This window comes from Monopterus albus, unplaced genomic scaffold, assembly GCF_001952655.1.
Source record: "Monopterus albus unplaced genomic scaffold, M_albus_1.0 scaffold75.1, whole genome shotgun sequence".
NCBI classification, from domain to species: domain Eukaryota; kingdom Metazoa; phylum Chordata; class Actinopteri; order Synbranchiformes; family Synbranchidae; genus Monopterus; species Monopterus albus.
Window position 1 is genome coordinate 590059 of NW_018127955.1, and position 27387 is coordinate 617445.

Consider the following 27387-nt stretch of genomic DNA (forward strand, 5'->3'; position numbering starts at 1 on the left):
TGGTGATAATTTTCATGATCTTACAAAGAGTTCACGTCAGGTATGGCGAGAAAGTGGAGTAAGCTTGTAATAAAAAAAAAACAACTATGCTTGCTGTTAGGCTATTATATCATTGTTCCAGGTATCTCCGCTATCTTGCTTTCCTCGTTGCAAATATGAAATACATTTTAGCTAAATTAATGATCAGGCAAACATATTTTTCCTCTGCTTATTGAGCCGTGTTTCCATTCAGTACGTCTGTTGTTGAACATAAGAGAACACTCGCCAAAGAAAACGACTTTTGTCAGAGGATGAATGTTGCTATAGCACAATTTACAGTCGAATGCGCTTGAATAGATGACAAGTCCTCCTGTGACACAGTCAACATGACCACCGCTGGTTGTTTTCCTACATTGTTAGGCACTGGTTACTAGTGATAACTTTGGTTTGTGTCAATGTGTTTGTCGATATTTGTGACTTTGGTGAACATCAGATCCAATTTCACGACCAATTTATGTACAAAACAAGAAAATTACAAATAGGACCATTACTTTTTTCATGCGACTATATATCAGTGCCAATAGCCAGAAATGTTCAAGTGAAGTCGAGACCGGTAAAGCTCTTCTACCCTTATGTGTATAAGCCTATGTATGTATGTAGGCTATATTTATAAATAGCTAGATTATGTTTATTTCCCATCCCCTTATTATTTGATTGCACATTTTCCTATTTTGAATCCACACTTTTTAAAAAATATTTTTTATTTTCTTGTTGCCTTACAAAATACATTAAGAGCCTCTGTACCGGAATCATATTCCTTGTGTATTTCAACATACTTGACCAATAAAGCTGAATCCGATTTTTTTTTTTCCTGTGGTGTTTGTAACAAACTACAAGTGAAGGAATACTGACCTATAGAAATGTAATGTTGGAAAATAAAACTTCGCTGCGAAGTCGTATTTCCTGAGCAGCACATTCATGCACTGAACACGATGGGTTAAAACGAGAAGAGGATAGGAGAGAGAGGGGAAGTCTCACTGCTCAGTTGGGCGGCGCTTTCTCGTGGGTGTATCCAATAAAATAAGGACCCCTGGAAGTCACTGCACCGGTTGGCGTGAGGAACTTGTACTCCTGCGGCAGTGAGAGCTCTCATTCAAATTGAGACGTTAGTGGAAAAGAAAGCCGGATTTATTTCACAGTGACCATTAGCGTTTTAAGATTTATAACCTAAAGCAGCTTTTGAGGGGGAAATATTTTACAACTAGTTAATTTTTTTTATTTCCCGCGCGCGCTAACAATACGGTTTGTGCGCGCGCGCTAGTTAGCTTACTGGCTAGCAAGAGGTATTCTTCACAGGACCGACAACAGCAAAGTGTGGTGAGTTTTATCATTTATACTCTACCAGGATGGAGACTTCCTTGTGGTTTGAGTTGGATTAACATCATCATTCAGGCCTAACGCAACGCTAACGATAGCCTAAGAGTAAAAACCACTATGTTACGTTAAACAGTTTTAATAAATATGGGTGGTCTGTTTGGTAGATACTAGAAGAGGAAAGTAAACTTAATGCCAGTTAAATATATGTTAATCCTATGGCTATATAATGGTTGTCGATCGTGTGTTGCAGTTGACTTCATGCTATCTAAGGTATGTGAAACATTTGGCTCAAAGCAAGGCGGAACAAATACCGACATTCACGTTGATGTGAAGCTAACGTTAGCCACACTGACCACCTCGCCCAGCACACATGCAGGTCATTAAAACTGTCTGGATGGTGACTGCCCACCCGGTCGTTCAGTGAGAACATTCTCTTCTGTTCCCTGTTCTGTGTCACATCCGGTTGCATCCCCTTTTACGAAAAACTACGTCAGACGTAATTAAAACTGCGGATAATACCAACGGTAGCCATTACACCGTTTGCAACGACAAATTAAAGACTTAACATTAAGTCTTGTACAGTCCAGCTGTTTCTGCTGGCTTGTGAGGCCGTATTTACCGAAGGCACTGGTTTTCAGGGCCAATGTTCTATGAGTTGATTACGACACGTGCGGGCGCACGATAAACGGTATGTTTATCACTGAATGTCTCCTTTAGTTAAAACACGGCTTATCTTGTGTTCATGGACACCAGTGCTCAACAAAACTGCAAAAAAAAAAAAAAAAAATACAACTGTGGGTCAGAGGACGTTGGTGTAATGTAATCGCCGGTTACCTCCTGCGACATAAAATAAATAAATAAAAAATAAAAACCTCCTGCGACATTTACCAAAAATGGCGTCCCATTGGTGTTTTAGCGAGGTCGCTACTAGATGTTCTTCCGGTTCCTCTTTACTACAGGGTTTTCCCCAATCATCTTAGCGTAGTTTCCATGTATAATGTTACAGTTTTAAAGAAGCTGATTTCCCCTTGTGACACACCCTATTTTTTTTTCTTTTTTTAGCCTAGGAACTGTCATTAAAGAAGTCCTTTTCTGTCTTTTGTCTTTTCAGAATGTGCCTCTGCTCATCTGCAGTTACAGTTGCACAATGGCTGTCTCCTCATTTAGCTTGATAGCACAGCACCCAAAGAACTGCAACATATCTAGTTTAATTACAGGATAGCAATAAGCCCTCACTATACCTCTGTTTACTTTAATTGTGTTCTGGTCAGTCCCAGGTAAACCTTTTACAAGTTTGCACTGCTAAATCTCAGAAATCCTGTTAAGACAGGTGAGCCTAAATAGAGACTAATTTATTTTATATTTATTTATTCTGCTAGCTGCTGTTTAGAATTATTATATAGTTATTTTGACAGACATTCATTCCATTTAAGATTGTGAAATAAGTCGTCTATAGTTTACAGTCATGGTTTCAACAACTGCAACCGCAATAATACTGGCTAGCACAGTAATGCTAGCGACCAACACTGCTCTGACAGAGTACATGTGGCTGCTGATTGTCGGCTTCATCATCGCCTTCATCTTGGCTTTTTCTGTGGGTGCCAATGATGTTGCCAACTCATTTGGCACAGCTGTGGGCTCTGGAGTGGTCACCTTGCGACAGGCATGCATCCTGGCCAGTGTGTTTGAGACTCTGGGCTCTGTGCTACTCGGGGCCAAAGTGAGTGAAACCATTCGTAAGGGTATCATCGACGTGAACATGTACAATGGCTCTGAGCATGTGTTAATGGCTGGATCTGTCAGCGCCATGTTTGGTGAGTATCTGCAGTTTGTCTTGTATACAGTTTAATCTGTGGTCACCGAATCCTCTGCTTGATTGCTTGTAGAGCTTGGGACAATTTGGTTATTACACTTAGAAAATGTAGATGTCAAACTAGTTTCTGAGAACAGGGCTGTAACGACTTGTTTAAGTGACTTATTGCCACATAGGCTTTGGGTTATCATTTAACTGGAAGATTTTTCATATCACTTTGCTTGGAACATTTCAGATTCCAACTGTGTTAAAAAAAAAGAAACTAAATTAATTTGAAATGGCTGTAAACAACAAATGATTACAAAAAGCTTTTAATTTAACCAATGACATGAGGGCCCTTAGACTGCTATGAGCCTTCTAATACACTGTCATTTTTTCAGGATTTTAAAAGTTGTCTGAAAAGCTGAAAGGAAGTCAATATATTGAGTCTAATGTGATACATTTATTAATTCTCAATAGGTTCTGCTGTATGGCAGCTGGCTGCCTCCTTCCTTAAACTCCCAATCTCTGGAACACACTGCATTGTTGGTGCTACTATTGGCTTCTCGCTGGTTGCCAGAGGTCAGCAGGGAGTCCGGTGGATTGAACTCCTACGTATTGGTAATTCAGACACACCAATCAGCAGGTCTTCAAATACCCTCAGTTTGGTTGAATTGCATCACAAACCATATTATAGTAATGGAAAGGTGAGACTGGTAGTACAGGGTACAGCTCATATGCTAGTGTTTTGTCTGTGCTGATATCCAGATCCGCGGTGAGGGATGAATGACCATTGCAGGTTCAGAGTCAAATCCACAACACTAAGAAATATGGAATCTATTTGTTATAGAAATTAATGATTCCAATAGTTATGAAGTTTCTGGACTATTGGAATAGGAAAGGAAAGGCATTTGTTAGAGAACATGAGCCAGTTTTACTCGCAGATTTGCAGCAAAATACAGACTTCACAACTTCTTTATCACACTTGTTGTGTTAAACAGTGCTTTTCAGGTTGGTGTTCCTCCTATAGGAAGTCTAAACCAGACTGCCCTTTTTATAAAATTCTGAAAAGAACAAACGGATCACAAGTAACATGTTAACATCTTCTAGTTATGGAAAATATTTAAAAATCCTACATTGAGTAAGAACTCTGGATTCAGTGGTTAAATAAACCGAAATGGTCCACGGGCCTCATAGCTATATTGCCAAAATAGACAAAGAACATCCACTTTACAAGGGTGTTGGATTCCTGTGAAGAAGTGCATGCTTTTCAAGGAAGCATAGAAGAAAGTGTTTCAGCAGTTCTGTGAAAATGATCATCTGACTCTTTAGTTCAGAGTTAGAATAGTATTAAAAACAGGGATATAAAACGGGGATCGTCATTTATGAGATGTTTATATAGTCTTCAATGCCATAGCCAGGATGTTTTTATTGTTTGATTTGCAGGACAGAACTGTCAGTTATTTCATGTCCACTAAATTGCAGTGCTCGCATTTCTTTAATTTGCAGTTGCTTCCTGGTTCCTGAGTCCCCTTTTGTCTGGAATAATGTCAGGCGTTGTTTTCTACTTTGTGCGCATGTTCATCCTGCAAAAGGTAAGCTGGCTTTTATCAAATTGTAGACGGTGTATTGTGAGTAAAACAAAAGCTTCTGGTGTTATGTGTTTAGGCCAGTTTCAACACTGTGCTTGGTTGATTCACAAAGTGAATTTTTTGTTAAATACAGCAAGGTTCAAATTACCTCCATACACCATGTGCCATACAATGAACTGTAACCTGACAACAAAACTGGGGCAGTTTTGTTTATACAATGGAAACTTTTTTTTTCTGACTTGGTGCTCTATTTTGTCCCCATAGAAAGACCCTGTACCTAATGGACTAAGGGCCCTGCCTGTCTTCTACGCCATAACCATGGGAATCAACCTGTTCTCCATCATGTTCAGTGGCGCTCCGAGTGAGTATCATTTAAACTGCTCCCTCAGACAGCCTGATGCCCACATGTATTCCAGACTGACTGCAGACTGTGTTTACCATTTTAACAGAAGCCATTTTTTTTGTTTGTTTGTTTGTTGTTTTTTTTTATTATTATTTAAATGGATTTCTTGCTTGTGGTTCTATGCTTGTGGTTCTATGTGGAATAGAGCTGGAATGGAGTTTTTAAGCGAAGCACAGCATGGAGATGGAAATAAGATTTCATTTAACTCTTGACATCACTGTGCCTTTCAGACATGGAGGAAGAAAAGAGAAGTAAAGAGGGTGTTCAAAGTGGTCATAGTTGCCCCCTGCCATTAGTTGCTCAGAATCACTATAGTAATGCACTGAATATTTGTTGACCTTTCATACTCTATAAACATTTTATTAAATGAGCAATTTTTGCTCCTTTGTTTGTTTTCTCTCTACAGGGCCTAGCAGTTCAAGATGTTAGCTGGCCTGGGCCATTAAATGGCTGCTACAGGCCAGAGTTTGACCACATATGGTGCATTGATGTGTGCTTGCACATCGGTGCAGTCAGAGAGGAGATCACACAGTTCCAGCATAGTCCATAACCCTGTTTTCACCAGCATATTCTGTACAGTTGTGTGAAGTTCCTCATACTTGAACACACTGTACATGAGGACCTATACATGGGTACCTCACATAAAAAAAAGGTGTGAGATTGCATTTTAGACATCTTAAGAAACCCACTGTATCTTCTTTGAAGTTGGGTTTTTTGTTTTGCTTTGTTTACTTCTTCAGTCATTGGAATCTTGCTGGAATCAATGAGGATCATCCCAGTGTTTAACAGCAAACCATGAATCACAGTTGATTTAGTATCTATTCTTCAGTTTCTCAAAGCAGTATGTTTTATCCTCATAATCAGACATCCCACTTTTTTGTGCCCCGCTAATATGCTTCTCCAATACACAGGACATCAACAGCTCACTATTGTTGATATGCAGCCTATGGTAGCAGCAGTATCTGTGCCCAAATGAGAACACTGTGTTTGCTGTCCTTTTGATAGGACTTGGTGTTCCCCGATCTAGATCCAATCATTGTGGTGCGATTGGACACCAGATGTCCTACAGCACCTTCCTGTGCTCAGTACATACACCAGTGCCAGAGACCTCAAGTCTGCCTGTGCAAAAATTCTGGCCAAAGAATTTGAGGGTCAGCTGTCAGTTTTTTACAGATGGAGCTGGGTTTGTTACGCCTTATAATTCACTCAGCCTCAGTCACTCCACTGCAGTCCCACTTATTGTAAAGTGAAAATTTGCTCAAACAGAATTGTTGATCTAATTCCTACCTCCTGCCATGGATGTCGTCTTAAGTTGGTAGACATTTTGAATTCTTCTTGGCCATTGTTGAGATGCTAGGAACCGTTCTACACCTGCTGCCTTCACAGGAACGTTGGTCACGTTGACCTGTTGGACTTTGTATTGGAGCTGGATAAACATTTTCTGGCCAGGTTATTCTCTAATAGAACAAATCTGTGGTTGTTTGCTTGGACTGGGAACTCCACACAATCAGTAACTTAACTGATAATTCACAGTATTCATGTTTTGTACATGTCTCATTTTAACTCGAGTTAGAGTCCTGAAACAAAATCTTAAGCATTTGAGGCTGCTGTTGTCATGGATTGGTACTTATTGTGAGGAGTGAATACTGGTCTTACAGATCTCCTCAGTGCCGATACTTAATGCAGCTGCCACTTAATCCTAATAGTCTTGGTAAGTGCTGCTCTTGTTTTAGACAAAGAGAATAAGTATCCAGAGCTTTGTTGTGAGTCAGAAACCACTACTTCAACTTTCAATGTAATTGAGGTTTGTGGTGAGCTTGCATGTACAGTACTCTGGGAAGAAAACAAACCATGTTACTGTGTAAAGTAAGGCATGAGATACGGATGTTTCAGGGAGGGGTTTGGAACACCGCTGTGGTTAAATTCCATATCCTGTGCAATTCCATTCATCGTCACTGCATGGCTGTGGATAAGTGCAGAAGTGTTTATCAGACCACTAGACTGCAGCTGGTTTTTAAATCCTTTTATGTTTTTTGAGAAGGTACCTACAAACAAGTCAAAGTATTCATGAGAATGTCATCAAGCACCTTTTTGTTATTCCTAAGGTTATCTTTTATCGCGTTACATTGAGCTCCCTAGGATGTACTGTAACGCTTAGCTGAACCACACCTGTCTGTGAATGTCTCACTCCAGTGAAAGACGGGGAACTCGGCTGTTACAGATCCACCTTATTCTCATGCCTATCCTGAAGGCAGTGAGCTTCCATTGCACAACTAAAGGAACATCATTTAGAAGCTTTGCATGCTTGTGCTGCAGTAAGACTTGTTAGTGTGCTGTGGACTTGTGCCCTGAAATGAGCACAGTGACCGTGACATTTATCTTTTAGCCTTGGTCCCAATTTTCTTTTGTTTATCTTAAACTTCCCAACACTCCCAAGCTGAAGGAAGGTTTGTTTGTTTGGTTTTTCCCCCCCTCCTAACCATGTTGCCATATATGATAAAGATGACTGCTTCCCTAGGGAAATTTTATATAGTTTTTCTGCCAGCATGTGCAGCATTACATCTACCTCTGCTGTACCAGCCTTGCTCTAGGCTTGGCAAGAAAGTTCCCCTATTGCTATAGGAGACTGTGTTCCAGTGAATGACTCCCCTTTCTTTTCCTTTAACAAGTAATGTCACCAGTTAAGGAACACATTTTTCATGTGCAGTTGTTCACAGGGCACCTGGGGGTCACAATGTCATTTTTTCTTTTCACCTATTAAGTGTTATAACTGTTCATCTCTAGGGGTACACATGCTTTCCATATTTAAGTAGGGTGTGGCACAATGAAGCGATGCAGTCAGCCAGTCATGTGATGTTTACAGCCAAAAGATTGCATACATGGTCAGATGTTATTTTCTTGTACTGTATTGTCTTTTATGTTGCTCCTAAGATGATCATAGTCTAAGATCTCATGTCACTTGTAAATGCCATCTTGCCCTACATTTTTACAGATCTATAAAAATACTTGGAAGTAATTTATGTCAATCTTAATGCAGAATAACTTTGTGCATTGTCCTTTAAGAAAGGTAGCACCTGCTGCCTTGTTGTTTTTTTTAAACTGCCTTTTTCTATTTACCTGTGTGGTTCTGTCTGACACCCGGTGGTCCCTCAGTGCTGGGATTTGACAAGGTCCCTTGGTGGGGTATCCTGCTCAGCTCATTGGCCTGCTCTCTGCTGACTGCTATTGTGGTCTGGTTTATTGTCTGCCCTCACCTCAAGAAGAAGATTGAACGTAAGTCACATTTATTTTAGTTTTGGCAACTTGATGGCTCACAATCTCAGTGGTCACCAGTTTTAAGGTGACCACTGAAGTCATGGGTTTTCTCTCAAGCCTCTATACAAGCCAGGGATTCAGCATTGCAGTTGTAACCACAGTCTATTCACACCCATTAATCCAGCAAATTGAGCTCATGGATATTTTCTTATAATGGAGTGGCTTTAATGAATATCATCTGGAAAACATTGTCACATTTTTTATCTCATGTCCTTATTTAAAATCCAGGAGCCTTCTGGATTTATCCACACATAGTGTGGTTTTGGTGTTGAGGGGAAGGCCATTCAGCCTGGACCTTCACAAAGTCTGTGTAGTTCCCTGTGTTGTTAATGATGATGCTTGTATTCACCAGTCTTTCATGAGGTTTAGTCCTGCTTTCTTTCATAACTGCAAACTGAACAGGCTTGTTACAGAATACTACTTTGGCATAGGCCCACAAATGTACTTTTATATAGGTTTCCATTAGAAACTTGATATATCTTCTTTCTTATAGTAACAAACAGCCATGATCTGGCTTGATCAGGTTCAGTCCAGAAGATGAGCAGTCTAATTGGCTCATAGTGATCCACTAATTGGTTTATACCTCCTTGACTAAAATAACCTCAGGCTGACTTAGGTGTTGAGATGGCACTTGTAGTGCATGTGACCAGCTGGGATGATGCATGAGTTTGAATATTTCTATGATCCCGATTTCACTTTAAAACCAGAAACAAACATCATGTGAGTCACCGGGTGTGTTGAGTCTTGTCTGTCACAAGTTAAGCAGTTGTGTAAATAAGTTCTTGGTAAGGTCATTCATTTATCTGACCCAACAAACACAGCCACGTGCTTTTCCACACAGGTAATGTTGCATTTGCAGGACAAAGGTTTCTTATACTCTAATTATATAATTCTTTTAACTTCATACAGTTTAGGTCGATAAACATGTGCTGTGATGTGTATATGTTTAGACATGAACCAAGCAGCATCTCACTCCAGTTTCCTCCCCTACTAGGAGATAATAAGTCTTCCAGCCCCTCTGAGAGCCCTCTGATGGAGAAGAGAGAGGCCCACTGTCCAATCCTGAAACAGACTGCCAAGGAGACTTTAACACCTACCACTCCAGCTGTCAATCAAAACATCTCTGCTCAGCCTCAGGCTGCTCCCGAGGAACGTAGGGTGACCTTTGGCATCGGAGATTCTGACTATCTGGACAATAAGGAACGTAAGGTGGCGTTTGACATTGGAGATTCTGATGACACAGACTACAGCAGTGCAAATGGCGGGAAGTAGGCAAAGAGAAAAAACAGTGTAGGGGAATGGTAATCTTCTGCATATAGTATATAATCACAACTGTCATGAAATAACACGCATGAAGTTGGTACAACAGACAAACTGACAAATTTTAATTTATTTTTTACCCCTTTCTCTAGCCCCCAAACATATCCCATCGAGCAGTCAGGTCCAGGTCCAGCACAGCAATGGCTCCACAAATGCTCACAGTCAGGTCCAGTTCAACAACCAGGTTCAGTTTAACAACAGGCCAGCACAGATGCCAAGTAATGGTTACAGCCAGTACCACACAGTCCACAAAGACTCTGGCCTCTACAAGGATCTGCTGCACAAGCTCCACTTGGCCAAGGTTGGTGACTGCATGGGCGAGGGGAGTGACCGACCTATCCGGCGCAACAACAGCTACACCTCCTATACCATGGCAATCATTGGCATGCACGGAGACTTCAAGCACAGAGAAGGGGATTTCCATTCCAGTGAGGATGGTGACAAGGGCTCAGGTTCAGGTGGTCAGGACAGGAAGCGTGTACGTATGGACAGTTACACCAGCTACTGCAATGCTGTGGCGGAGCACATGACCCCTGAGGGTCTGAGAGAGGGTGATGTGACACTAGAAATGGGGAAGGAGGATGGAGGTAGCAGTCGAAGCTCTGTGGATGATGATAGGCTTGAGGCAGACAAGCCAGAAGTCTCAACTCTCTTCCAATTCCTCCAAATTCTCACTGCGTGCTTCGGCTCCTTCGCCCATGGAGGAAACGATGTTAGGTATGCAGAGTCTTTTGTGAAAGTTATGTCATTAGGATGATAGATGTCGCTTTGGTTTTTCTAGCATTTTGTTGGTGACTTTATTTTTTTTTTTTTCCATCTCGGTTCAACCCAGAGTCAGACTCTTTGGTCACTGTTGAAATGACCTCATTCTTTCCTCTGCAGTAATGCCATTGGACCGTTGGTGGCTCTGTGGCTGGTTTACACAAGCAGCAGTGTGACTTCAACAGAACCTACACCCATTTGGCTGTTGCTGTATGGTGGCGTGGGCATCTGTGTTGGACTCTGGGTGTGGGGTCGCAGAGTGATCCAGACCATGGGTAGAGACCTTACCCCCATTACTCCCTCAAGGTACAGACTCCATAGACTTTACAGAACTTGTTTCTCCTTAGTCATAAAACCACATCCTCTGCAGACATTATTAGTCTATGAATTTGGCAGGCATACTCAGAGATTATGTTTTTCCTTCCCCTGCAGTGGTTTCAGCATTGAACTGGCCTCAGCCGTGACTGTCGTAGTAGCCTCTAACATTGGCCTGCCTGTCTCCACCACCCACTGCAAGGTAAGCTGGTCAAACACTGTGGTCTGGGAGCTAGACTGAGACATAAGGGAAGAGACTATTTAGTATGATGGAGTCTTGGGTAAACAGTCTGGAAGATGGTCTAAATGTGGAGCAAGCATCTCCTCAAAATTTTGACAATTGAGGTATGCAGATGGATAATTTGAAGTAGTAAATTTAAAGAAGGTGATGGGACTTCTCTAACAACTACTCTGTTTCCAGGTTGGTTCTGTTGTTGCAGTGGGATGGCTACGTTCAAGGAAGGCAGTAGACTGGCGTCTGTTCAGAAACATCTTCATGGCATGGTTTGTGACTGTGCCCATCTCTGGCCTAATCAGTGCTGCCATCATGGCTATTTTCATCCATGGCATCTTTTGAGCATTCAGCTGTACCCCAAGCAGGGGAGAAGAAAGAAACCGCTTCATTGTGTGCCAGGGGCAAGGGATGGGAGTTTAGAAGGCCAAAATATATCACTTACCTCAAGCAAACTACTTCAAAAGAAAAGGTAAAAAATATCAAAGGACTTGAGATATGGGTCTGCATTATCAACCTGGAATTTTTTATTTATTTTTTTTTGGTTGAGTGGGGAAACTTGCATTTCCTTGTTCCAACTAGTTTTTTCATATCAACATTCTGTAGAGAGCTAATCTAAAAGCATCAACTGCTTTAAAAAAAAAGCCTTTTTTTTCTTTTTAAATATTTATGTGTGTGTGTGTGTGTGTGTGTGTGTGTGTGTTTTAAGCCTAGGTATTTTTTAAAACAGCTAGGCCATATAATTTATGAACAGTTCTAATGCAGTATTAGCCTGCTGCAGATTAACTCTCCAGTCATAACGTGCTGAAAGCGACAGATGCAAAAGAAGTATTTTTAGGTGAAATGTGAGATTGGTGTGTGTTTATCAATGACTTTAATGCATCTGGCTTCTTATATTCCCTAAACTGATTGTCCCTCTCCAGTTTAGAACAAACTTGACTTTGGACTGACTGTACATTTCAGAGATCTTGCTGAACATGTATTCTCTAATACTTCATTCGGTCATGTCCACAGTACTGCAGTTTGTCACATAATTTACAATCAGATTTACTTCAGTCAGAGCACTGGATGGGTACCTGGAGAAGAATAAGAAATGCTGCATCATATATATATATATATGTCAGCACACTTCTGGCAAGAAATGAAGTACCCTAATCATTTAATGCAGTGAATTACTAATCTGCTATTCCACCATTCATGAGAATCTTAAGGCTTTGCATTCTTCATCCATTGCAGATATAACTGCCTGACATATCTTCATTACTTGAATTTGACTAAATGTAACAACAATGTAAATAAATACAGAAACATGCCCTCAAGCAAGACCTTAAGTCTCCTGCTAAAACTTGACTGCACTATCCTTTATGATTAAACACTTAAGACTGCTTCAACCTTGTTTACTAGTTTCTTATGTCAGCTACTTCCCAGTACGGGTTGTCTGAATTTACACCTGCCTTAGGAAAAATAGGTTGCTCTAGCTTTGCCGTTTTTCTCCTGTGGCATGAGAAGCTCCATTTAAGGTTGTACATGAGGAGGAACAGGAACCTAAAAACTGGAAGTTATCCAACTCGATGGATTGGTGTTGCGCTGACTCCTGTGTTTGAATGAGGGCAGACACATTTTTCCCCACAAGTGTTGGGTTCATTTGGCTGCAGTTATAAATGTGTTCCAGACCTATAGACTGCTGTAGTTGCCTTAATTGTTTATTTTTCCCCTTAGGTACCAAAGATTTTTTTTTTTTTAAATGCACATTGACATACTGTACTCTAGTCCACAACTATGGATATAAAATAAAAAAATGGAAAAACACTTGGGGGGGTTTTTTTTTTTTTTTTTTTTTTTTTTTGGTTTTTTTGAAAGCTTCGCTATAGAATCTCAAAAGAATTGGAACAGTCTCTTGGGGTAATATGTTATTAAAACTCAATGGCTGCACTTAAGTATCTTGCACTATTACAGCATAAACAGATCAAGGACACAGGTTGTACAGGTAGGTGGGATTATTCCCTTTTTATTGACAATAAGCTCAGTGCAGCTCGGGCACTGGGTGACGAATGAGCGCTGGGATCCGCATGCTGCTGTTTTTTCTCACTCCAGTACACCTGTGAGGCAGGGACATGGATTCCTTTACACTAGCTGTACATTACAAACACAATTCAGGAGTTTTACAGGACTGTTAAAGTATATACTGTATATGAATCATCTCTTAGGGTTGGCTAATAAAGATAACTACATCACATGGTGGTTTTCCTTCTAACAGAGAATCATACCTATGACCTTAATCAGTGATTGTATCAACAACAACCCTGGATCAAAAGAGTTTGATCAATTTTCAAACAGTCCTTTCAGCATCGTTTAGGACGGCGCCACCTTGGTCCTAAAATAACCAGGAGCAGATGACAGTATAAATCAAGCACAATAAGCACCTGGGGACAATCATCTGAGCACCCTGGTTTCTTGTCCTACATTTACTTGCATACAAGGACAACTGTTCAAATAAATAATCCTAGCATTATGTTTTAGGGGTCACACAGCTGATTTTGCAATCACTGTGGTGATTTGAATAGATCCAGAGCAACTTTTTTTTTTGTATAAACTTGGAAAAACATCAGTCCTGGGGGGGGTTTTTTCCCCAAAAAAATGCCTTTGAGGCATTTTGTTTACTTCAGAAGCCAGTTTATAAAGGGTTTGACACTATTTAAATCTGGCTGAGACTGGCTCTGACTGGCTCTGTCTGTTCCTATCCAGCTCATTGCATAATGTACAATTCAACTTTCAGTAGGTTGCTCAAAACAGATCACCACAAGTTGGCTCAGCAAGAAACTTTGAGTTGGCCTCAAAAAAATTTAACCACCGTCTCTAAACGCAGATCATAAACTATAATAATCCTAAGTAAACAGATGAGGATACATTCAGCCTTGTGTGGATTTTTATGATATGTGTAGCATTTGGAGGTTTTACCTGGTTCCTTGCTTGAATCCTGACTGACATCATCTGCAGAGAAATGAGTACATGGGAAATTACAGCAGGTAGTTAAAAGTGTGGGATTCATAAGAATTCAGTTTCCACTGTACTTAATCTTACCCAGACTGCTCACAACCTCAGTCACTGCCTCATGGTGATCTGGGAAGACATTTAAATGTAGTCTGATATTAAACACTGCAACTGTTGTGTACTTTATTTAACAAAAAAGCCTAAAACATGACAAGTTCATGAATATGTGCATAACCTTTGAAGACAAAAGATTTACACTTACCCCGCCTCTGTCTCTCTGTCAAATAAAGACAGGATTAGAGTGAAAGAGGCTTAAGTTACAGCTTTAACGTACTGGAATAACTGCCTGCAAAAGGTTAATGTCATAATCTCACCATCTGTTTCCTCAGAGGACTGTGATTCTGTGGGTAACAAGGGAGGGACATCGGTCACAAGAATGCAGTGTTTTACATCCAGATCTTTCCGGACCATCCCTAAACTGTCCTTTCTTGCCATCTACAGACTGATTTTGGAACTTACCCTCATGAGCTGCAGCATCAGTGTTGCTGCCTCCCTCTGCTGGAGGAGGGTTTCAGAGTTATGCAAAGTTGAATCTCGAGTAAAGAAGGATCACATGTTGTCTGTGGAAGCTAGCAAAATGTTTACTTGTTTATATTACACACCTGTGCTGTCCTCCTCAGCTTCACTATTCTTTTCCTCTGTTGGAAACAATTTAGTAAGTGAGTCTGATGTTTACATGATCAATGTGTGTTCATGCACTGATCACAGGTGTAACTTACCAGATTCACCCTGGGCAGCCTCTGTAAGTGAAAGATTTCATTATTACCTGAACCTAGACCAGCTGTCATTAGATATGAATGAAGTCAAAGGTCATATCATATGGTTCCTCTTACCAAGGTAGCGGGCATCCTCACCCTGTTGCTCTGTAACTTGACAGGTGAGAGGATAAAAACTCAATGACACAGGGAATTATTTTGCACACACTACTTATCAGTTGGTTCAAGCTAACTGCCCTGGAGTTTGGTCAAACCTACCATTCATCTCAGCAGCTTTGATCTTTTGAGCGGCTTCAAACTCCATCTGATCTGAAAAGCCAGAGAGGTAAAATCATAAAAACAATGACAGCTTATGAAAGTGAAGAAATTGATTATTACTGATAGATACATGCAACAAAATGAATGAGAAGTCATTAAAAGTATCTTGTAGGTAGCTTTAACAAACCAGTGAGTCAGTCTGGATTCATTCAATCAGTCTCCCTATATCACAGCAAAACAAAAAGTCTATTTCAAAGTCAGCTGGACCAATGCACCGTACCTATTTTCTGTAGTTCAGTTAGCCCATCTGCATGAAAAACAAGACAGTGTTGAATTACATCAGATTTGAGGCATGCAAACATCATACAACTATCAATGATAATTCCTCACCATATGGAGTGACTGTTTCCTCTTTCACTGCAGATTCCAGAGATGCTGACAGAGCTAGAAGCCATCACAAATACACCAGTTAGGCTATGCAGGCTAACACAGATCACTTTAATCAAGCATTTGTTTCTGTTGAGGTAAAGTCTAGATTTTAACCTCCCTCCTCCCAGATCAGCACATTTTAAACTCCAGTGACTTGAACATTTTCTAAAATCATGACAATAATGTTTTCTTCTTCTTACCAGTGTGTACTGCTGCCACAGTGAGGAAAACAAACACAGGCACTAGAAACCTCATCTTGGCTGCTGGTCGTGGAAGATTTTGGGTGTCACTCCGAGCTGTGTGTTGCATTGTTGTCACTCAGCAGCCTCTTATATGTCCGGTCACATCACATGCTCAGCATTGACAGGCGGCTCTGGTACCATTGTCCCTCCCTACCTGAGAGGACAGCTGGGTGGCACATCACAACACTGACACATCCTTATTCATGCCATCAATGTCGCCCATTGTTGGCTCCTCAGTCACATGGGACTTTATTTGGGATGTTACTGTGTCTGACTACAAAAAAAAAGGGAGTCCTTGCATCTGAGCTGAAAACAATGTTCATTTCCTTTTAGGATTGGACATGGTGATTTCACCGTTCATTCTTGGCTCATGTACGATAGGTCATAGTGAAGTTCAGTAAGACAATTATTCAATTACTCTAAATCCAAACAGATGCAGATGTTAAATGTTTAGTCTTGGATCAGTCATTAAAAGACCTGGATTCAGACAAACCTGAATTTTAGATGTCAGTATGAAATTAAAGAGTTTTAATCGCAAATGGGACAAAAAAAAAAAAAAGTGCTCTGAGTAAAAAACTGAAAAAAGACGACTAATAATATAGCTCACATTTCATCTGTAAAGCAAGTTTGCAAAGTGCTTCACAGAAAGTAACCTGTACTTGAGCACAGTGTGTGAAGTCATTCAAACACAACGTCATTAGGCTTTTACTTTGCAGCCAGATACCAAAGTTAACCACTAAGTAGACAAGGTCTCCACACTTGATTGTGATTGTAAACACTTTCAAAACTTGTTTGGGAGGCTTCTGTCTTGTTTGAAATCAAATTAATTCTGAACTTAAAAAGTTTGTGCAGGAGGATTAAATTTAAATGCTGTACTTTTAGGCATTTACAAAGGGGCATCAGTTCAAAACACAATCTTTTCTGTCTTTTAAAATGCATTATTAATGTTTCGCAACAGTATGATTTAATACATACTCACAGCCAGACAATATATTTTAAAAATCTTAAAAAATACACTTCTAAATTTGCTTAGGAAATGATTAGCAAACTAGAGTCATCATCTCAAAGTAGCTAAAGAACACGAAAAGCGGTCTCAGCTGGAGCAGTGACATGACATTTGATAAATCAGTTTTAAAAATCCTTGATTTTAATGGCTTAGTGCGATTAGACTCTCTCCAGTTACATTCAACTTAGTCTATTTAAACTGTAGGAAAATACATTAACTTGCAAGTAGTTTTTATAACTGACATCCATACAAATCCAAATGAAATCATATAAATCCATCATTAAAGGGACATCTCTATAACAGTGAAGGTCTAATGATGGTGGGTTTGTATGGCACCAACATCTGATTTCTTAGATGTTGGCTGTACCATGTGCACATAAAAAAAAATAAGATCAATCTAAGAATCTGTTCAAGACATCATGTAAAACAGAGAACAGTGGTGACTCGACCCTGCAGCACGGATCACAGTGACAAGTTCAGGCATTAGTACAGTGCCGTTTCACCCTTTTAAATGGGATTTGTGCTGATGATGCCATGTCTGGATTTGTGTTGTAGCTGGCCAACACTGTACTCACAAGTTAACTGCTGAGATCTGGGAAAGGGAACAAAATGCTAAAAATTGTCAGATGGGGCAGGAAAACTGGAGTCGTCAAAGAACCTGTCAGGTTCTACACAAAGTCCCAGGGTAGCCCAACTCATTAGAAGTGAAAAGTAATTATACAGCTGTTAGTTTATACAACTTCCTGATTCAAATTTAACCTATCATATCTGAAACTGCTGCATGCTCAGTTTCCCCTCACAATGGGGATTATTATTCTGGACATTTCAGGAGCGCACACTTTTGGTTTTAAATCCGAATAAAGCGTCTTAGAAAATCAGGATAAACTGATGTCAAAAAAAATAAAAAATGTCACACAATCACAATTTCCTACAAGCCAAAGCGAATCACATGCCTTTTGTCCAACCGATAATCTAAAAACCCAGATTTCCTTTAACATCAGTGAAGGTGAAACCATCAAATCTTTACTTAAAAAAATTACTTCAGTCATTCAGTATCAGTTGCAGATCCATTTTCCATCAGCCAATCATTCAAATCAATTAATGCTGTGGCTCTAATGACAGGTTTACAGATCTCAGCAGTTTGGTGAGTACCATGTTCTCATGTCACAAGTACAAAAATAAGTTGTAATAAACCAGAATACAAGTTTAAAGAGGTCAGTGCACTCCATATACCTGAAAGAGAGTTGGAATTTGCCCTGGCAGAAGTATTAGTATAGTGCAGCAGTCATGCCCATAAGCATCAGGGTGGGTATAGACTGGATTTACAGTATTTTATTCTTATCTCAAGTAGTTCTGTCTCTAGTCTTTAGAGTTCCCCTCTTAGTCGGGTTTGCAGGTCTTCTTGGTCGATCTTGCCGTCCTGTTCATGCCAGCGATTGTGTGCTAGCAGGGCCACATTCCTTGCAGAGATGGCACTCATCTCCATGGCACTGGCTGCCCACTCCACAGCACTAAGGTAATATAGGTGGTTGTGCAGGATAAAGGGAGGGATCTGACGGGACGGCAGGCGATACTCAGGATATGCTAGCCAGCGATTCTCAGTCACTGAATCCCAGGAGAGGAATATGTTCTGCAGCTGCTCTTGAGACAGCGGCTGTGAAGAGAACACTTTCCAGACTTTGGTCTCATTGGAAGGGGGCCTTTTGTAGTCTTCAGGGATGTGCACGGGGTCAAGAGAACTCAGACTACTGATAAAAGAGCCATTTGAATCCGTGGTGAGGACCTCAGACACCTTGAACGCTGAGGCCGGCCCTGTGGCCCCTAGGTAAGACATGTTCAGCAAGCCGTGGACCAAAGTGGACACTGTTTGGTGGTAGCGCCCGGGGAAGTGAGATGGGATTGGAGGGGAGAATCCTGAAAAGGTGATGTCTGACATCCCCTGGTGAAGTGGTGTCGCTATCACCACAACATCATACAGAGAGTGAGCTGAGCCTGATTCTCCAACATAACTGACCTCATAAAAGCTGGCTGTGGCGCCTGAAAATGAGAGGTGGAGGGAAGATGAAATGTTTGAAAGTTAAGCCATTTTCACATATGAACTCCAGACTATGTCTGCGAAATCAAGCCCGGACTTTGTCCAGAGTTTCCATTTCACACACGTAGCACAAAACAGGAGGTAGTCAGTGTCATACACATTCTCATCTACTGAAAAACACTCTGCTTGGTTTATGCAATGGGGGCACACCTGGGTAGAGTGTGCAGGGGGCAAGACATGACGCAGTCACAAAGCCAGTTTGTAGTTTGGTCATAAACAACTAGTCCCTTGTTGTTCCTTAAACTTGTCTGATGATTCTGGCACCAGCTCTAAATGACAGAAGTTCCCGGATCTCGTGTCTCCAGTTAGATATTTTCATTGCTGTCTTCATTGGAAATTAACTTTTTTCTTCACCATTGGATGTTTGTATTCTTCTAGTTTTGCAATGGTCACATGATAAAACGTCATTAACACACCGGCTTGCTCTGGCAACAGCCTCTTTTACACAGACATCGCGGAAAACTGCCGGTGTTTTGACTCTTCTTCAAAACAGCTTTTCTGATTAAGCCCTTTTTACACTGAACTTAATAAAGCTGGCAAACTGCTGCTCCCGTGTTCATTTACACAGCTGCAGGTAACAGAGGCGTGATGAACTAATGAACAGCTCTGTACCAAATGACGTGACTATTACCTGTCTTGGAAGGTCGAACCTTGATTGAAATGGAAGTCACTCTGGCAGGGATGAGCTCACTCTTACTGTGGTACAGTAGTCCTGAACAAACTCTCTTATTACCTCCATCCACTGCCCAGAGGCCTGAATCTGCTCCTGCCAATGCCACGGCCCCTAGAAGACAACACATAAATGTTAACTCTACTTTACAAATTAACATTTTTCAACATAAAACCCAATATTACAAACAGTATGTGAGAAACAAACGTACATTTTGGAACGTACCTACAAAGGCGTTGATGCGGACACTCTGGCCATAGTTGACACGAGTGATGGGTGCAACAATATCATTGAGGAAAACCTGTGAAAATCCTTCTCCCATCATGGTTTCCTCCAGAGTCTGATTCATCAGGGTGAGAAAACTATCACTGCCCATGGCGTGCACGAGCCTCTCCACACTGGAGAATGAGTAACCATACTGCTGATACTGGTATATCCTGTGAAAAACAGGACTTACATGAATCAGGACAAGGGACAGCAATTCTGTGTTGATATTTCTGGATCTCAGGCTAAAGAAATAACATGTAGGAGCCCGCTGCTTTTCCTACTTACCTCATAAATTTGTCTAAAATACTCTCCACCCACACCTGCATTCGAAGAAGGTTGAATCCGTATCGCCAGAGCATACGTATAAAATTGATTATATACCAGTCACTCTCTTCAAACATGAGCTCTTTTCCATCAAAGATTGCCATTTTAGAGGGGACGTCTTTCCTTGGAGGAATACCTGACATCATAGGAAATCTTATTCAAATATACTGGACTACAGTACGTACCAATTATAGTTTCAACTACTGGTGTATTTGTGCTGAGTGTGTTTCATTTAGAAAATGCTGACATTACCTAATATTTCAACGAAGTGCTTCATGTGCAGGTTCAAAGGATGGATCACTGAGCCTCCCATCTCATACTCATAATCTTTGATCTTTACTGATGCTAGTCGCCCACCAACAAGGCCGGATTCAAATACATCAATCTTCACCCCGGTTCCAAACTCCTGCCTCAGGTAATATGCTGCTGCTGTGCCACCAATGCCTGCTCCGACCACAGCTTTAAAAGGAGCAATAACAACATGGTAAAGTAACTTTGTGCACAGGCTCAGACGGAAAGGTTTCCTGGAAGTAAGTACATGAATTAACGTCCAATCCACACTGTCCACTTGCATTTGAATGATGGCCAATGCCACCACACGAAAGGTTGAGGCTGTGTGCCAAAGTTTTATTTATTCTCCTTTCCTATCAGTGGAAGAGGCAATAGCTGAAGGAAGCGACTTTTATAAAGTGGCCCTGTCATAACTGATAAAACTTAAATTTTTATGTATTCTTTGCAAATTTCACCAGTTTTCTTTAACTAATAACACTGATTATACTGCAGTCCCATAACCTTGGGTTATTTATGGACTGATTTGACACCTGCAACTTTAAACTATTCAGTTATTGGTGACTTTCCACCAATAACTGATTCTCTTCTCTCTGGAAGACAGGACAGCTAGTTGCCAATTATGGGTTATTTAATTGCAAATGATAACTATCAATTATTTTGTGATGATTTAATCAGTAGACTATTTTCTCAATTAAACTTTTTCAAAGTCTAAGGTGGTGTCTTTATATGACCAACAGTGCAAAACCAAAGATATTCAGGGTGATATAAAGCATTATTTATTTTTGAGATGCTGAAAGCAATTTTTTTTTTTTTACATTTTTTACTAACAAATTACTATGATTATTCAATTATCAAAATAGTTGTCAATTAGTTTTCAGCAGATCAACCACTCAAATTTATGCAAATTGAGACATCTTTGGTACATTTTATGTAGTTATTATTTTTAACTTGTCCACTTCTGCCAATGGGTGAAGTCATATTTATGTATCCCCCACAGAAATATAGGTCAAGCATCCTGAGTAGGACAGAGAAAGTAGTTACAGAAAGGGTGACGGATGTGCTTTCTGTGTGTGGCTGCAGCCTGGGACTAGCTTACCGATCTTTTTGGGTTGATTTTGCAGCTCTGGAGCTGAGGCTAGACTTCTCCTCCCAGTATGCCAAAGCCCCAGAACCAGCAGAGCTCTCAGTGACAGGGTATGTAAAGCCATTGTGCCCATTTATCAGTCTTGGTCAAAGGTCACAGAGGACTTCGGGCGTATGCAACAAATAACAATGGAAATGGTAACATAAATAATTATACAGCCGAAGCCAACATCATTGTGTCTGTTTAATATTTGGAGATTAAAAACGGAAAGTGTTTGGTGGTATGCACAGTGTGGACTCACAATTTCAGAAGTCACTACAGGAAGACTGTTGTTGATCCAGAAGTAGCCTTCAAAACTTAGCTTCGCCGTTAAACTTCAATATAACGTTAACTTTAAAACTCGTTTGGACTCCCAGCTGTCTAACGAAACACTAAACTAAACTAATGAAAATGCCACTATAAAACCAGAAACTGAATTAACTTGCTAAACTTGGTTAGCTGCTGAAACACATTAGAGCAACGTGAACGTCGTTAAATATTGAGGCAACTTCCGCTTAATTCAGTTTCACAATAAACACCCGGTGGGGCAGAGTTCAATTTGTGTCCCGATGGACTGCAGTGGAAATCTACAAAGAGCAAACGCTTCAGTAGATATCCTAACCGCAATTTCTGGTTGGTTAAACAAACAAATACATAAATAAATAAAAGTGCTGAGTCCTAAATTCATAAGCCACAAACCAAAACTTTTGAAACCCATGGTTTATTCTTTAACAATACATTGCATTCAATAAGCATAAATTGTGCCTTAACTCTTAGGGGAAAAATAACTAGTTATAAGGTTGTCAAATTTATGTAATGTGCTGAGTCCTAAACTCATAAGCCACAAACCAAAACTTTTGAAACCCATGGTTTATTCTTTAACAATACATTGCATTCAATAAGCATAAATAGTGCCTTAACTCTTAGGGGGAAAATAACTAGTTATAAGGTTGTCAAATTTATGTAATGGAGTAAAAAGTTAGTAACAAGTGATATTGTGTAATTAGCGTTTTAAAAGACCAATTTTGACATACGATGCTGCCAAGAAATACAAAAATGTAGAATAAAATCTAGGTCCAAGTCATCTTTTATTTGTAAAGGTCCACTGGCCTGCGCATTTAGTAGGCTGCCTGCTAGAAAGGTTTGTAGGAGTTGTCGTTTGTCTTTTCTCACAAAAAGAGTTATAAATATCAATAATAATTAACTCAGGCAAATGTTAGATAACAGAAGGCCCGTGACAGTAGATTTAATAATCCATAGTGTAGAGACTTTCTCCCGAGTGTCAAATATGTAATTTAACCAAACACGGAAGATGTTTCTTCTTCTTCTTTTGTCTAAAACCGAATGCGGAAGAGTAGCGGAAGTAGCGCAGTCGTCTTCGCACGTTTAACCATGCTTGAATGGGGGTGACCTTAGTTATTCTCAGATAGAATCTTAAAGAAACGTGGCTCTGGAAACAGCAGGTGCACCGCGTCAGTCCAGTTTAGTTTGGATGCTAAACTCGTCTTTAACCATTCTGAAGGCTTGCGGAGTGAGCAGGACGAAGAGAAATGGCAGAGGCACATCAGGCACGCATGCAGACTGTGGTGGAAGAAATGGTCCATAGCCTGGAGAGAGACCACATCCGTAAAATGCAGGTAGGTGCCTTTTTGGTGGAAACTTGAACTGTGCAGGCAGCGCTTTCTTTCTCCCATTCTGCTCCGTGCAGCAGCTGTATCCATCACGTCAAATCTGTGTGCTCCTTCTGCAGGGTCGCATGTTCAGTTGCAGTGCGGACTGCTGTGCTCGCTCCTCAGCCTCTATGTCTGAGGTGCATCAATGTATCGACAGGTGTCACACTCCTCTGGCCAAAGCTCAAGGACTGGTCACTTCAGAACTGGAGAAGTTTCAGGTAAGAGACATGTTATGCGTCATTATCGTGCTACCAATTCACTGATGAGTGTGGCATCTTAAAAAATGAAACGGTCAAGTCACATGTAACAGCTGATCCTTTCAATTACAGTGTTATATTTCATTGTGGCTTTCAGAACAAAGGTGCTATACTCACATTTATCAAACCTGTGATATTCAATGGGGCAAAAATGGGCCACTTCTCTCTGTATTTGTATATCCAGCCATCTTCCCCATGCCAATAAAGCAGATGTATATAGGAGTATGGGCACATGTAAGATTAAATAATGAAAATATCTTTTGGATAATAATTCAGGCCCTGTTTAAAGCTCTTTGACATTTTGATACCAGGTGAAGTTGACTTACCCTTTGCCCTTAGGGACTTCTCTCTGCTTGTCATTAAACCTAAACCACATTTCCTCTCCTCTTTGCCCCCCTCAGGACCGTCTGACCAGATGCACGATGCACTGCAATGATAAAGCTAAGGATCTTCTTGACTCTGGCGCCAAAGAGCCAGCAGTTCGATCGCTGTTGGACCGCTGTGTGGGCAGTTGTGTGGACGACCATATTAACTTGATCCCCAGCATGACCCGGAGAATTAAAGAACATTTGGACTCTATAGAGCAGTAAGGAATGGGTTGGCTGGATCCTGGAGACTACTTGGGATCATTACACAGGCATACAGCACCGCAGCGCAGGGTTAGACAACTCAGTCAGTTTGATCAGTAACAACTGAAGAACAGAGAGCTGGAACGCCATAAAAAGGCAGGGAGAGTGAAGTTTAAAATCACATGAGGCAAAGGGTGGGGTTTTGGTGTTGTGGAGATTTATTGTACTCAGTGTAACCTTTATACAGTAATCTCCCTGGACACTGGCAGCTCAAAGTTGCCAGTAGGTTCTTAGATCTTGGTTCATCTGCAACGAGAAACAAATCCAGTGGTGCATCTGGTGTTAGAACGCTGTGTGTGTGAACAAGGTTAACAGCTCAAAAATAGTTTGTGTGCATCTTTTATAAACAGGAAAACTCAGTACAGATTTCACATTACATCATGCAGTCCAAATGATTCAGATGTGCATTCACTGATATATAGTTTTTAATGTCCTCTACATTAAAACCATCTCCCTAATAATTAATCCCTGCAGTTCCTTCCCCGTATGCAACTGCTTGTCTCTCTTTTGTGTGTGTATTAGTGACTTATTCTGCGATGGTCTTACCTCCCATAGTAAGATATGTTTAACTGAATTTTAGTACCACATTACTGTCATAATATCAACAGGTGCTCCAGTAATAACAAAACATAAGTGGTTCTTTGGATTCATGTATTTTAATGACTACAAAAGAATATTCTCTGTACAAAAAATATGTAGAAGACGGGCAGTGTTATAAGGTGCGGCCTTATAACATTAAAACTGTACAAGAATAAATACAATAAGAAAGAATACATGGGTTGAATTTTATATAACTGATCCAAATGTAGTATGGTGTAAATGTTCATTCAGAAAGTGTTTAAATTTTACAGATGGTGAGTCTTAATTATGCAGCCTCTGTTGAATTTAAAACTTATTCATGTTTGCAGTAATAACCACTCTGAGCAGAATGAGTAAAAAAGGAACAACATATTACAAGAAGCCTGAGAATAAGAGTCAGCAGATGATACAAAGTCGATCTAGTGAAATGACTCAATAATAGATCCATAGCGTTATTTAATAGATTAGCCAACTATTAACTAATGTGAAACAACTATGTGATAAGCTCTAACAAAGACAGTTTTTCCTTTAAGAAGTGACAGACTTGCAGGCTAGAGGCTAAAAGAATCTGCTCTAAACTTGTGTACTGTAGAAAGAAAACTCTTCACCCAGTAACCTTTAACAGGGAAATGACTGCTGAGTTGTATTCTAACTACTGTGGAGACCAAAACAAACTCTGGAAAGGAGCCAACTAAAAACAAAACGTTGTGCCACCTGCACACTGATCTTTGAGCTCTGATAGAATGGTGCTGCATCAGCATTTGTAATTCCATATAGGAATAGACATGTTATTTAAAGTACATGCTAATGAACGTCGTATTGTAGACTTAGTCATGGGGACAGGCAAGATATTAAGCTGAGCACCACAGGGCACCATAGCCTCTTTAAATTCAAGAGGAAAAAAACTTATTGACACATGAAAGGGGCAATATTCATCAAGTGCAATAACTAAAAAAAACTGTACAGCATTAACTATGCAGCTATAGTAAAACATAAGATCATGTGATAGCACCACAGCCCATGTGAATGGGCAGTTTTATTGGTAGTTGAAAATGGTACACATATCTTTTGGAAAAATAAATCCATACAAACACAAATGTAGTACAAAATAAATAAAAGCCAAATAAAAACACCTTGAAAGTTTAACTTGATGACAGATACAGCTGCAGTTACACTCATACTGACTAGAATGTGTTAGGAAAACTAACAACACTTCACATGCTTATAAAACATTCTGCCCACATGTGCCACACACAAACCAAGTGACTGCAAAAGAAGAGCAGAGGACTCAGCTTAACTTGTATCTGTCAGTGCAGCTGGTAAGTACTGCAGACCAAACATTTGTGGGAGTTTCCAATGTACACAGTGAACATCAGGGAGCTGGTGTCTGTGACAGGTCTTCTAAATTTAAACTGTAAGTGAGGCAAATCCAAGAGGACTCCTGGAGCCTCATGTCTCAACAAAAGATTATGGGGTTAAGTGTGGCTTTTGACTATCAGAATGGGTACTTGAGCGTTGCTACTTATTTCATTTAAATGTTCTATTTTTCTCCTTTGTTCATAAGGAATGTTATAAATTGTAAACCAACATTTACTGCAAGGCTCAAAATGCAAGGGATCATGGGAACAGTGCTGCTGTTTTCTCCAGTGGTGGACTTTGCGATCTGAAAGTCTCAACAGAAGCTGCTCTGGTGTAGAATAACCTGAACACAATGCAGGACTGACCAAAATAAGATGAACCCATTTTTTGCTGCATCCATCAGTTACATGTCCATTGGCTCTAGTCACCAATTTGCAAGGGAGTGCAGGCGGCATAGGAAGCATCATGTGTGATACTGAATCTATATCAGCTGTTGATCAAGCAGCAGCAGGTGGTACAGAATCTCTGACAAACTTTCTTATTCTTAGACTGTACAGTAACTTTTCCATTTGGATTGTGATGCAACAATCCCTGTGAAATATACAGTATAGATTTCTTACTATTTAAGTCAGTACAAAATTACAGGTGTATTGTGTGCCAATTACAAACTGTATTGAAATCAGTGCTCAAAATGTCACTGTGCTGGTCAAGTTTTCAAGTGCACCCTTAAGAAGAGCAAAGAGCCACACATCTGACCACATCTCACAGTCAATGTACATATGGTCAAAAGAGCAACAGTTCCTAAAAGAACTGGAGCTTTTTTTCCCCCATTGTGATGAATGGTCCAACATCTCAGTGCAAACACTTCATGACGGAGATCCACGGAGTAGTGAAGTTGCTCGTAAGGCAAAAAGTGACCTAATCCTTCCTGGCCACTGTGACATGTCTCCGTCAAACTGTGAACCCCATATACAGCTATCTCTGTGTTTGCCAAAACACTGAGGACATAGATACAAAACATACTGTATTCCCTAAACACCTCACTGAATCACAAAGCATGCAGACAACGTCGTCATGGTATTCAATGTAGAGGTGGATTGTACATACAAGCTGGTGTCAGTGTCTTGTATTCACAGAGGAATGGCAGCAGTTGATGGCTGCTGAACAGGCATCAAGACACGCTGCGAGCAGTGTTGTCCTGTTCTGAGGAATCTGGACGGTTGTCTGACTGGGGCGAAGTATACAGGAAGTTACAGCACACGTACAGGGGAAATGATAACAACCGGCTGTCCAGGTTCATCACCACATACTCCTGAGTGATTGAAGGGAAA

At 40.5% G+C, this 27387-nt stretch overlaps 5 protein-coding genes across 15 annotated transcripts in view; 2 read left to right on the forward strand and 3 right to left on the reverse strand.

Moving 5' to 3' along the window:
* The first annotated feature begins 1002 nt into the window (after positions 1–1002).
* Positions 1003–11771, forward strand: slc20a1b (solute carrier family 20 member 1b). Of its 2 annotated transcripts, none has more exons than XM_020605995.1 (11): positions 1003–1356; positions 2468–3170; positions 3629–3769; positions 4658–4743; positions 5005–5101; positions 8297–8416; positions 9453–9722; positions 9871–10495; positions 10661–10846; positions 10973–11057; positions 11277–11771. In XM_020605995.1, the coding sequence occupies exons 2-11, from the start codon at positions 2822–2824 to the stop codon at positions 11430–11432; spliced, it is 2115 nt and encodes a 704-aa protein (XP_020461651.1). In that variant the 5' UTR covers positions 1003–1356; positions 2468–2821; the 3' UTR covers positions 11433–11771. The 2 variants fall into 2 exon arrangements, with proteins under 2 accessions (XP_020461651.1, XP_020461652.1); XM_020605996.1 differs by lacking the exon at positions 1003–1356 and adding an exon at positions 1880–2044.
* Positions 11772–13066: 1295 nt separating this feature from the next.
* On the reverse strand, positions 13067–15855 carry LOC109963426 (cell division protein DivIB). 7 transcript variants are annotated; one of them, XM_020605937.1, is made up of 13 exons: positions 15742–15854; positions 15503–15556; positions 15393–15419; positions 15113–15163; positions 14972–15001; positions 14858–14878; positions 14741–14776; positions 14598–14636; positions 14453–14479; positions 14341–14355; positions 14169–14207; positions 14046–14078; positions 13067–13186 (listed from the first exon to the last, which is right to left on the reverse strand). In XM_020605937.1, exons 1-13 carry the CDS (start codon positions 15848–15850, stop codon positions 13173–13175), a joined length of 495 nt encoding a protein of 164 aa, XP_020461593.1. In that variant the 5' UTR covers positions 15851–15854; the 3' UTR covers positions 13067–13172. The 7 variants fall into 7 exon arrangements, 5 of the variants coding, with proteins under 5 accessions (XP_020461593.1, XP_020461592.1, XP_020461591.1 ...); XM_020605936.1 differs by having other exon boundaries at positions 14598–14633; positions 14972–15007; positions 15742–15853; XM_020605935.1 differs by having other exon boundaries at positions 14972–15007; positions 15742–15853.
* Positions 15856–18106: 2251 nt separating this feature from the next.
* On the reverse strand, positions 18107–22039 carry pcyox1 (prenylcysteine oxidase 1). 2 transcript variants are annotated; one of them, XM_020605956.1, is made up of 7 exons: positions 21822–22039; positions 21533–21696; positions 20398–20604; positions 20107–20281; positions 19780–19991; positions 19516–19668; positions 18107–18826 (listed from the first exon to the last, which is right to left on the reverse strand). In XM_020605956.1, the coding sequence occupies exons 2-7, from the start codon at positions 21651–21653 to the stop codon at positions 18156–18158; spliced, it is 1539 nt and encodes a 512-aa protein (XP_020461612.1). In that variant the 5' UTR covers positions 21654–21696; positions 21822–22039; the 3' UTR covers positions 18107–18155. The 2 variants fall into 2 exon arrangements, with proteins under 2 accessions (XP_020461612.1, XP_020461611.1); XM_020605955.1 differs by having other exon boundaries at positions 21533–21683; positions 21822–22038.
* fam136a (family with sequence similarity 136 member A) lies at positions 21554–25615 on the forward strand. 2 transcript variants are annotated; one of them, XM_020605960.1, is made up of 4 exons: positions 21554–21630; positions 23082–23196; positions 23310–23450; positions 23891–25615. In XM_020605960.1, exons 2-4 carry the CDS (start codon positions 23110–23112, stop codon positions 24077–24079), a joined length of 417 nt encoding a protein of 138 aa, XP_020461616.1. In that variant the 5' UTR covers positions 21554–21630; positions 23082–23109; the 3' UTR covers positions 24080–25615. The 2 variants fall into 2 exon arrangements, with proteins under 2 accessions (XP_020461616.1, XP_020461617.1); XM_020605961.1 differs by lacking the exon at positions 21554–21630 and adding an exon at positions 22108–22192.
* Positions 25616–25700: 85 nt separating this feature from the next.
* The window catches only part of gmcl1 (germ cell-less, spermatogenesis associated), a 6695-nt gene continuing 5008 nt past the window's right edge, over positions 25701–27387 (reverse strand). For both annotated transcript variants that reach the window (XM_020605958.1, XM_020605957.1), the window contains one exon: positions 25701–27368. In XM_020605958.1, coding sequence (XP_020461614.1) covers positions 27228–27368 — 141 coding nt within the window. In that variant the 3' untranslated portion in view covers positions 25701–27227. The remainder of the gene's footprint in view (positions 27369–27387) is intronic.